The sequence below is a fragment of the Nylanderia fulva genome, unplaced genomic scaffold (genome assembly GCF_048542155.1).
Source record: "Nylanderia fulva isolate GAGA-0341 unplaced genomic scaffold, ASM4854215v1 Scaffold3, whole genome shotgun sequence".
Taxonomy (NCBI): Eukaryota; Metazoa; Arthropoda; class Insecta; order Hymenoptera; family Formicidae; genus Nylanderia; species Nylanderia fulva.
In genome coordinates this window covers 1762722-1772853 of record NW_028190368.1, presented here as the reverse complement: position 1 = coordinate 1772853, position 10132 = coordinate 1762722, and the positions used below count along the sequence as shown (strand labels likewise).

At 35.1% G+C, this 10132-nt stretch overlaps 4 protein-coding genes across 4 annotated transcripts; 2 read left to right on the top strand and 2 right to left on the bottom strand.

Annotated features, from left to right (window-relative positions):
• Positions 1-151: 151 nt before the first annotated feature.
• Positions 152-1539, bottom strand: Sec8 (exocyst complex component secretory 8). Its single transcript, XM_029300042.2, has 5 exons — positions 1198-1539; positions 958-1066; positions 682-843; positions 433-602; positions 152-348 (listed from the first exon to the last, which is right to left on the bottom strand). Exons 2-5 carry the CDS (start codon positions 1012-1014, stop codon positions 261-263), a joined length of 477 nt encoding a protein of 158 aa, XP_029155875.1. The 5' UTR covers positions 1015-1066; positions 1198-1539; the 3' UTR covers positions 152-260.
• A 185-nt stretch (positions 1540-1724) lies between these two features.
• Positions 1725-4913, bottom strand: TfIIB (transcription factor IIB). The gene is made up of 5 exons (XM_029323018.2): positions 4782-4913; positions 4261-4371; positions 3994-4180; positions 3284-3754; positions 1725-3192 (listed from the first exon to the last, which is right to left on the bottom strand). Exons 1-5 carry the CDS (start codon positions 4796-4798, stop codon positions 3031-3033), a joined length of 948 nt encoding a protein of 315 aa, XP_029178851.1. The 5' UTR covers positions 4799-4913; the 3' UTR covers positions 1725-3030.
• Positions 4914-5056: 143 nt separating this feature from the next.
• crn (pre-mRNA splicing factor crn) lies at positions 5057-8310 on the top strand. Its single transcript, XM_029322901.2, has 2 exons — positions 5057-5174; positions 5857-8310. Exon 2 carries the CDS (start codon positions 5962-5964, stop codon positions 7975-7977), a length of 2016 nt encoding a protein of 671 aa, XP_029178734.1. The 5' UTR covers positions 5057-5174; positions 5857-5961; the 3' UTR covers positions 7978-8310.
• Positions 8311-8394: 84 nt separating this feature from the next.
• Etfb (Electron transfer flavoprotein beta subunit) lies at positions 8395-10104 on the top strand. Its single transcript, XM_029322797.2, has 3 exons — positions 8395-8592; positions 8787-9185; positions 9633-10104. Exons 1-3 carry the CDS (start codon positions 8542-8544, stop codon positions 9942-9944), a joined length of 762 nt encoding a protein of 253 aa, XP_029178630.1. The 5' UTR covers positions 8395-8541; the 3' UTR covers positions 9945-10104.
• Positions 10105-10132: the final 28 nt, after the last annotated feature.

Below are 10132 nucleotides of genomic sequence, written 5' to 3'. Positions count from 1 at the left end.
TGTTTATTAATTAAAATTTTTTTTTGTTATATATCTTCATTAATTATTTTCGAGCCAGTAAGATTTTTCTGTTTCAACTATAAAATTTATTTTACCGAGAAATGACAAATATATGTATCTATTATTTTTCCTTATGTTATTACTATCTTACTTAAATCGATTAAAAAATTTAATATTTTATATTGTATATACAACTAAAATTAAATCTATAATTTTTGAATTATTAAATATAATAATACATACAGAGCATTACAAAAGTTTTATTGATCCGCTAAGGGATCATGCAATGTATTGGATGATTGTAATGACTCAGGCTCTAATATTATACGTCCACATGAATCCGACGACCTAAATTGATCATATTAAAAAGAAATTATTTGTTTCTTTTTTCAGAGATAAAATTTTCCATATATATATACATATATAACTTACACATCCTTTAAAAGATGCAAAACTTGTTTGTGTTCTATTCCTTCTAGCCACAAATTCAATAATTCCTCTCGCTTACATCTCAGCAATTGCTTGCAGGCATTTAAATTCTCCTTCACAGCATGAATCTTTTCTCGCAATGATGTGACCTTCTCAGACAATGCACTGAATATCTGAAATAAAATGCAATGTGATACAATAAAGAGTTACAAGCATTTGTATGTTTCATTACATTCAATTATCTGTATTTACTCGCATAACTTCCATAAGATCTTGATCGTGTGATGAAACTAATTCCTCCAAACGTTGATCGCTACGTTTGTATTCTTTTTCTAATTTGGCCTTCTCAATTTCTCGTTGCTCATTTGTTTCACTTGCTGATAAAGCACGAATCACAGAAATCAACAGACCACTCTATAAAATATACAAAATATATGAGATGCAAGTAAATATCTGTTTAATTTGCACATTTTGTCCCAATTATAAATTCACTAAAAGGAAACCATTTAATTTGTAAAATTTACTTGCCGTTTCTTTTGTTGGTTTAATTCCACGTGGTGGTTTAACAGGAGGTATCGCATTCATCTTTTAATTATTTATGTTTATATTTAATTGTTTATAAGTAACTCTTTTTGTTCTGAGAAAATAAAAAGAATTAATATTATCTTTATACTAAAAGAATATTAAAAAGTTACTTTTATATTAAAATAACTATTAATATATTAGAAACTTGGATTTACAAGAACTATTTACAAACTTATAACTTACATTATTAATAATTTTTATATCAACTAGATACAGAAAATTAAAAGACGAAGATTTAATTAACCAAGATTAATTTGTTGTCTTTCTATTTTATATTTATATATCTATGTGTATATAAACGCACTGTACTGAACTTAATTGCAGCTTAATCGTTATATTAGGTTAAGTTATTGTATATGAAAAGATCTGCCATTTTTTATAAAATTCATTTTTTTGCACTTGAAAATGAAATAAATGTATCTTTAGGCCTTGAAGGAAGAAAGACGAAACGAATAAAGTGGAGTGATAAAGTCCGTCCTTATCAGCTGTGCTTTCTGCTCTTTTGTTTTAAGTGCAACAAAGTGCAATTGACAAGTGTACCTTTTATGATTATGACTGATAGAAAACAAATACTTGAAAATATACAAGAAATTTTTATAAAAGTTTTATCAGTTAGAGTTGGAGCAAAATATTGTTTTGAAAAAACAAAAATAATAGTCATTAAAGTTTATTATACTCTTATCATTATAATGAAGTAAAATACATTAAAGTTGATAGATAAATATAAATTTATTATACTGTTTTTTTTTTTAAAACAATAGGGATTAATTTGTGACGCAATACATAATCAGTGTATTACATATAATCTTTAAAATACTTTAGAATTTTATATAATAATAAAGTATTTTTCAACAGATTTTCAAGAAATCTATGAAACTCAGGTATAAATTGATAAATTAGAATTATTTGCGATATATAGTTTTACCACTTTCACTTTTTAAGTATATCACAGAATCAATTTTATACACACTCTTATTATACAATACTCTTCTCAGTTCTCAGTTGTAAAGCAGTACTTGCAAATATACATGAGAAAAATTTCGAATGTGATGTTAAATTGAAAAAACAAAAGGAAACTAGAGCTTAGCATAATCTGTCATTTTTTTCTATTTTTTCCGTCTCTCTCTCTTATATATCTTAAAATATTTCAAATTTTTAAATATATATGGACATTAAATCTCTTTCACATATTATACATTAATTATATTAATTATATACATTTATAAAAACAGTATACAATTAATATAATTATAATTGTGTAATAATGTACACATAATTAATATAATATTAAACAAAATCTGACCTACGTTTTTTCAGATCAAAGATCTGAAAAAAATAAGACTAAACGAGATATTAAGCCTGGTGTCAAACATCGGACCGAATTTATTCGTTTAACTTTATCAGAATAGCAGGTTGATGTCATTAAATATTATTGATTATAAAGATTTAACGTAAAACCCTGACCTGTTTTACTTCTATTATCATTCCTACACTATACTATACATAGTATTAATTACATAATTAATTATGATATTAAATATATGTATGCAGATTTTTCAAGTTTTATATATAAGGTTTAATATAAGGCCATTTGATAAAAATTTCTTATAGTGCTGCCAAAAAAAAATAATAAAATAATTAATAAAAAAATTAAAAATTATAAATAAAAATTTGCAAGAGAAAATAATAGAAGATATCGTAGCATACACAAGAATTAAGCACTATAGTAGATTATGATTTTTATAAATCATAGAACACATAGAACAGAACAATATTTAATATATACTATCCAGGCACCAATATACTTCCGAGGAATATAGTAAAATAGAACAGAAAAAATTAACTTGTTCTTATCGACAAGAAAAATATTAAACTGTATGACTTATTTAGGAATGTGCCTTGTGAATAAAATGACTAAAGTACCTGTGTTTGATTACTAATAATAAAAAAACAATTACTTCTTTAAAGTATAATATAATGAACAAATATACTTCGAAAGAAAGAAACGAGACTGCTTTACATCTGTGGTAACTGCTCAATCGGTGTTGCGAATTTGAAGTCTTCTGGGAAGAGCTTAGGCGCACTCGTATACATTAATTTGTACGATTGTCGGATTGTGACGTCCGCGACACCAGCGATATCTCCAATTTCTTTTTGCGACCTCTTGTCCTCCGAAGCCTAAGATAAAATATCCCATGAAAATAATGAAGATTACAGAAGATTATACAATATATTGTTTCTACATTTTTAAAGAATATGATTTACATACCTGTGACGCCATGTAAATCGCTGCAGCTGCAACTGATATGGGCGATCTGCCAGGTACAATGTCAATCTCCACAGCTTTTCTGGCAATGTGTGTAGCGGCCTTCTGCACCATGTTGGGAAGGCCGAGATTGGAGCAGAATCTGGACATAAAGTCGCCTGTGGTGATGAGATCGACGCTGGTTTCCAGGGCCTTGAGAATCAACTTAAAACATCGACCGATCTCCTTCTTGCTTATCTTGCTGACAGCACAGATTTCCTTGAATGTACGCGGCACACCTTCCTGTCGACAGGCGATATACAAACACGCGGAGGCGATCGCGTCGTTCGAGCGACCCTTCAAGTTTTTGCCATCGTGTACTTGCTTGAACAACGTATTAGCTCGGTCCACAATAGTTTTTGGCAAATTAATGCGATCTGCCATTCCGTTGATCTCGCGAAATGCATTGAGCAGAGCTCTGTCGGAACTGCTCATCTGCAAGAATATTTTTTTTATTTTAATATTACTCATTTCGTCATATCAATGCAAAATAACCATGGCTACATTCAGTAGAAAAAACAACTTTGCAACTATTGTAAAATTTGTGAATCTGATTGATGTATGCTCTTGATTTTAGCTAAATCTAAGAGCATGTACCAGATTCATAAATTTTACAATTGTAAAACAGCTTTTTCTGTTCAATGCAGCCAATGAGAGAAAAATGTAATACTGACTGTACGTCGATTCTGATATTTGGCAGTGCCAAAACCATCAAAAGACGCAGCGCCTGTTCCTGGTCCAATCATCGTAGACAAATCTGCACCATTCAGAAGTGGATTCTCTGGTCCACCAACACGCGATGGATCTATTCCTGATTTCTCATTGCTGAACGTCCTCCATTCTGAACCCACATCTATCACTCTGCGATACATAAAAAAATTAATGTAAAAGTATCGCTCATCACGTAATTAATTTTATGCTCTTATTTGTAGCGTAGTTACCTATCTCCCACAACTAATCCACATTCCCCGCAAATCTGATCTCCTGCTCTGTAATCTTCTATAAGTTGGGCATCTGGATGTGCGTAACAACAGATCTTGTTTGTATCGTTTCTGTAAAAAAATAAGCTTTGAAACTAAAAATTTCACATTTACACGCATAACCAAAATTAATTTGTCTAATTAGTAAACGATTGTGCAAACGTAAACAAATAAGTAACTTCTTCAATGCAATTTCATCTCTAGTTGCAAATATTATTAATATATTGATGTGCGTTATGGTTCTTGATTGACAAGAAAATTTATTTCAGTCTAAAACCTTATCGAAAAATTAATTCATTCGTATGCTGATTAAAACTGCACTCTTGAAGTGTAATAAATAAAATCTCGCGCATGTATTATATACGCGATCGTAACCTTTACTTTATTTCGATGTCAATTACATCGAAAATTCAACTGGTTTGACAATTATTACATCGTCGATGATAAATTCCTGCAAATAATTGCAATTTTATACGACTTACCGCGATGAACTTGCCATTGTTTCTCTGATTTTCGCATTTGCGAATACCGTCCAATAGTTCAATCTGTCCTGTTTTGCCACAGGTCGCAGTATATAAAATATGAGGTCGTCTAGAATAGTCTAGATCCTAACTAGATCGTCAAACGCTGGTCACCCGTTATATAGAGTCGCAGTTGATAATGCCCGATCAATTGGGAGAAAGCGACTAGCAGCAACAGCCAATCACAACGCGTGTCACAATTAAATCTCAACAAGCCTATCTAGAAACTATCTAGTTTCAGTTCAAGAAGAAGAAGAAGGAAAGCGTAATCTGGCATAAATTAGGTTAAATAAGAGAAACATATTTCCATTTTGACATAAAAGATCAAAAATTTGTTAAAGAAGAAGACCAAAAGTAAGTAGAAATGTAGAACAAATAATATAGCATTCCAAAAAATCCTAATTTATTATGTTTTCCCGCCATAACCTATTATGTGCATGATAGGTACTCCGGTCACTTATTAGATAAGAAAAAATTACGAAGATAAAATAATTGTAAAATAATTAATTAATAAGGATATATAAAATTTATAATTATATAATAAATAAAATTATATAATAAAAAATATATAATATTAAATATTTTTGTAAAAAAAATATGCTTAGCGAAGCCATTGTTACAAAAATTTTGAAAAGAGAAATTCACAAAATTTACAGCATATCTAAAGTATTTAGTATTACTAATAATTGTCTATTAAATTACTAAGAAATTGTTTCTGCGTTGCAGCAAAAATAGTGTAATGCACTGAGTGCCAAACAGGTTCCCATTCAGCATTCCACATAGATTTTATACAATAAAAAATTATATAATAAATAAATATTAAATACTCTTGTAGAAAAAAATACGCTTAGCTAATCCATCATTTACAAGAATTTTGAAAAGAGAAATTCACAAAATGTACAGCATATCCAAAGTATTTAGTATTACTAATTATTATATTATTAATTTAGTCTTATTATACTATTACTATATTATTATGTTACTAATAATTATTAATATTACTAATAGTTATTAATAAATTGTTTCTGCGTTGCAGCAAAAACAGTGTAACGCACTGAGTGCCACAAAGGTTGAAGGATCCCACTCAGAGCATCGCACAGCAGATTTCAATCGAACGTAGCAGAATTTAATTCCATCGAAGATGGAAAAATCGCAGAAGATGCCAAAGGTGGCGAAGGTGAAGAACAAGGCGCCCGCGGAGATACAGATCACCGCGGAGCAGCTGCTGCGCGAGGCGAAGGAGCGCGACCTTGAGATTCTGCCACCACCACCGAAGCAGAAGATCTCGGATCCGCACGAGCTCGCGGACTATCAGCATCGCAAGCGTAAGGCGTTCGAGGACATCATCCGCAAGAATCGCATGATCATCACCAACTGGATCAAGTACGCGCAATGGGAGGAGTCGCAGAAGCAGATACAGCGCGCGAGATCGATCTACGAGCGTGCCCTGGAGGTGGATCATCGGAACATTGCGCTCTGGCTCAAGTACACGGAGCTGGAAATGCGCAATCGACAGGTCAATCACGCCAGAAACCTGTGGGACCGAGCAGTAACTCTGCTGCCCAGAGCCAATCAATTCTGGTACAAGTACACTTACATGGAGGAGACCTTGGAGAACATCGCTGGGGCTCGTCAGGTGTTTGAGCGCTGGATGGAGTGGGAACCGGATGAGCAGGCTTGGCAGACGTACATCAAGTTCGAATTGCGTTATAAAGAGATCGATCGAGCTCGACAGATCTACGAGCGCTTTGTCATGGTCCATCCTGATGTAAAACACTGGATAAAGTACGCCCGCTTCGAGGAGTCTTACGGATTCATCAAGGGTGCTCGTACGGTGTACGAAAGAGCCGTAAACTTTTACGGGGACGAGGGTCTCGACGAGAAGCTGTTCCTGGCGTTCGCCAGATTCGAGGAGGGTCAACGGGAGCACGATCGCGCCCGTATAATTTACAAGTACGCCCTCGATCACATCCCGAAGAGCAACACTCAAGAGATCTACAAGGCTTACACGATCCATGAAAAGAAGTACGGCGATCGCTCGGGCATCGAGGACGTAATTGTCAGCAAGCGGAAGTATCAGTATGAACAGGAGATCAAGGAGAATCCTTCGAATTACGACGCGTGGTTCGACTACCTGAGATTGGTGGAGTCGGAGGGTAACGTCGACGTGGTCCGCGAGACCTACGAGCGTGCGATAGCCAACGTGCCACCCACCAAGGAGAAACAATTCTGGCGAAGGTACATCTACCTCTGGATCAAGTACGCCCTCTTCGAGGAACTCGAGGCCAAGGATTACGAACGATGCCGGCAGGTCTACAAGGTCTGCCTCGACCTGATACCGCACAAGAAGTTCACCTTCTCCAAGATCTGGCTGCTGTACGCGTATTTCGAGATACGACAGAAGAATCTGACCAAGGCGCGAAAGACGTTGGGCTTAGCCCTGGGAATCTGTCCCACCGACAAGCTCTTCCGGAGCTACATCGACCTCGAGATACAGCTGGTGGAGTTCGATCGTTGTCGCAGGCTGTACGAGAAGTTCCTCGAATTCGGGCCGGAGAACTGCACCACCTGGATGCGATTCGCCGAGCTGGAGACGCGACTGGGCGAAACCGATCGCGCCCGGGCCATATACGAGTGCGCGGTCGCCCGACCGCGGCTGGACATGCCGGAGCTCCTGTGGAAGTCGTACATCGACTTCGAGATCGCCCAGGGCGAGACGGAGAACGCCCGCCAGCTGTTCGAGCGACTCCTGGAGCGCACGTTGCACGTCAAGGTCTGGATCGCTTACGCCAAGTTCGAGCTGTTGAACCCTCAGCTGGAGGACACTCCCGACAACGTCGTCTTGGCGAGACGGATCTTCGAGCGCGGGAACGACGCCCTGAGATCCAGCGGCGACACCGAGAGTCGGGTGCTCTTGCTGGAGGCGTGGAAGGACTTTGAGGCGGAGAAGGGCACCTCGGAGAGTCTCACCAAGATTATGGAGAAGATGCCACGCAGGGTGAAGAAGAAGAGGCGCGTCGTCGGCGAGGACGGCAGCGACGACGGCTGGGAAGAGGTCCTGGACTTTGTTTTCCCAGAAGACGAGTCGCAGAGGCCAAACCTCAAGTTCCTGGCCTCTGCGAAGGCTTGGAAGAAGCAGACCGAGTCTCAAGCTTGAGATTAATAATATTATATTAATATTAATATATTATATCATATATAATAATATTACATTATATTAATATTATTATATATAATAATATTGCATTATATTAATATTATATAGGTGTATATATATATATATATATATAATTGTAAATATCTGTATGTGTGTGTGTTTTGCTATCTGCTATTGTGTGTGTGAGAGAGAGAATGTATGATTAAAATTATCATTATTTTTATATCTCATATTTATATAATTTCCAATATAAAAAATATGCAATTTGCTAAGTTTGAATTCTAAAATATATGGAAAAAAGGAACAGAAATAAACAATTTAAATTTTTCTTCTTTTCCTCTCTCTTTATCTATAATCTAACAAAATAAAAAAAGAAAGATAACGAGATCTATTTCCATTTGTCAGGTTGGCTATAATGTGTTTTTGAGGTTATAATCTTACACAATTCAGACTTTAGACTTTGAGCCACGTCAAGGATTCTGATAAAAATAATATATAGGCTGACACTTAATTAAAAATAATTAAACAGGAATAGTTGCACATTCATATCTTTTTCGAGCAAGAATGGCGCGTGTTCTTGTAGGTGTAAAAAGAGTAATAGACTATGCAGTTAAGGTAAATATATATGTTACATCTATGTATATATTTTATTTAAATATAGTAGACAGAAAAAAAGATAAAATATTTTTTCAACAATGTATTATCGCAAAACATGTAACTAATACTTTTCTATGATAAAGTATGAATGCCAGTCTTTGAGTAACAAGTAGTATTCATTTTGATGCATTCTCTAATTTTAATTTTTTTAGATTCGTGTCAAACCAGATAAGTCTGGAGTGGTTACGGATGGCATCAAACACTCGATGAATCCTTTCGATGAGATAGCTATAGAGGAAGCAGTTAGAATGAAAGAAAAGAAAATTGCCCAAGAAGTGATAGCGGTCAGCTGTGGACCGGCTCAGTCCCAGGATACAATCAGGACTGCCCTTGCCATGGGTGCAGACCGTGGAATTCATGTTGAAATATCTGGCCCTGATTATCAAACATTGCAGCCCATTCATATCTCAAAGATACTGGCAAAATTGGCGCAAGATGAGAAAGTGGATTTGATAATAGTCGGTAAACAAGCTATAGATGATGATAACAATCAGACCGCACAAATGACAGCTGGTGTCTTGGACTGGCCATCTGGAACGTTTTGCAGCAAGGTAATAGAACAACAAAATTTCAAGGTTGTAAGTTTTAATTGACCACACTGGCTAATAATAACAGATTGTTTATTAAAAAAAGCAACTGGGTACAGAGTGTATGTTTAACTCTCACTCAGAATCATTAGGATATACTTGTATCTCTAATTTTTTATTCAATTACACGTACAACATGAATTTACACGATTCAAGCTCATGTGAAGATCAATATTATATTTAACAATATGCGCATTATGTAACCCTTTACATCAATTTATGGCCTGAAGAGGATCCAATTTCAGGGTCGAAATGTTGCCTTTTTAATAAACAATCTCTTATTATTAGCCAGTGTGGTCAATTAAAACTTACAACCTTGATTTCTATACTGACTGGCAATTATAATATTTTACCTGAACAAAATTTCACTTTATTATATCAATGTTTTACGCTTTCTTTTTCTTTATTCAGGTTGAGAACAACAACGGTGAATTGACTGTTACACGTGAAATTGATGGTGGATTAGAGGTCATCAAGATGAAAACTCCTGCAGTTTTGAGCGCTGATCTTCGCTTGAACGAACCACGTTACGCGACTTTACCAAATATCATGAAGGCTAAGAAAAAACCCATCAAGAAAGTTACTCCGAAAGATCTCGGAGTAGATGTAACGTCGAGAATTGAAATACTCTCTGTAGAAGAACCGCCAGTTAGACAAGCTGGTGCCATATTACCAGATGTCGATACCTTGATAGGTAAATTGAAAGAAGGCGGCCACGTTTAGCCGATTCTCTCTTCTAGGGTAATGGAAATTAATGATCAAGTATTGTTTTGAACTGTTTAAGCTTTGATTTATTTTGATAACTCTTTTTGTATATAGCATAATAGTTTTGTACATTATCAGAAATTGTATATGATATTTCAATAAATTTATACTATGCAAATGAAGAGAAAGAATTTAATATTTCATAA

Coding starts and splice junctions, on each gene's coding strand:
- TfIIB (XM_029323018.2), bottom strand. Junction 3,755..3,993: donor AATATCAGAATCGACGTACA/GTCAGTATTACA, acceptor ATATTCTTGCAG/ATGAGCAGTTCCGACAGAGC. Junction 3,193..3,283: donor CGATTTACATGGCGTCACAG/GTATGTAAATCA, acceptor ATTTTATCTTAG/GCTTCGGAGGACAAGAGGTC.
- Etfb (XM_029322797.2), top strand. CDS start 8,542: ATGGCGCGTGTTCTTGTAGGTGTAAAAAGAGTAATAGACTATGCAGTT. Junction 8,593..8,786: donor TAATAGACTATGCAGTTAAG/GTAAATATATAT, acceptor TAATTTTTTTAG/ATTCGTGTCAAACCAGATAA. Junction 9,186..9,632: donor CTGGAACGTTTTGCAGCAAG/GTAATAGAACAA, acceptor TTCTTTATTCAG/GTTGAGAACAACAACGGTGA.
- Sec8 (XM_029300042.2), bottom strand. CDS start 1,014: ATGAATGCGATACCTCCTGTTAAACCACCACGTGGAATTAAACCAACA. Junction 603..681: donor ATCTTATGGAAGTTATGCGA/GTAAATACAGAT, acceptor ATTTTATTTCAG/ATATTCAGTGCATTGTCTGA. Junction 349..432: donor TTGCATCTTTTAAAGGATGT/GTAAGTTATATA, acceptor TGATCAATTTAG/GTCGTCGGATTCATGTGGAC.
- crn (XM_029322901.2), top strand. CDS start 5,962: ATGGAAAAATCGCAGAAGATGCCAAAGGTGGCGAAGGTGAAGAACAAG.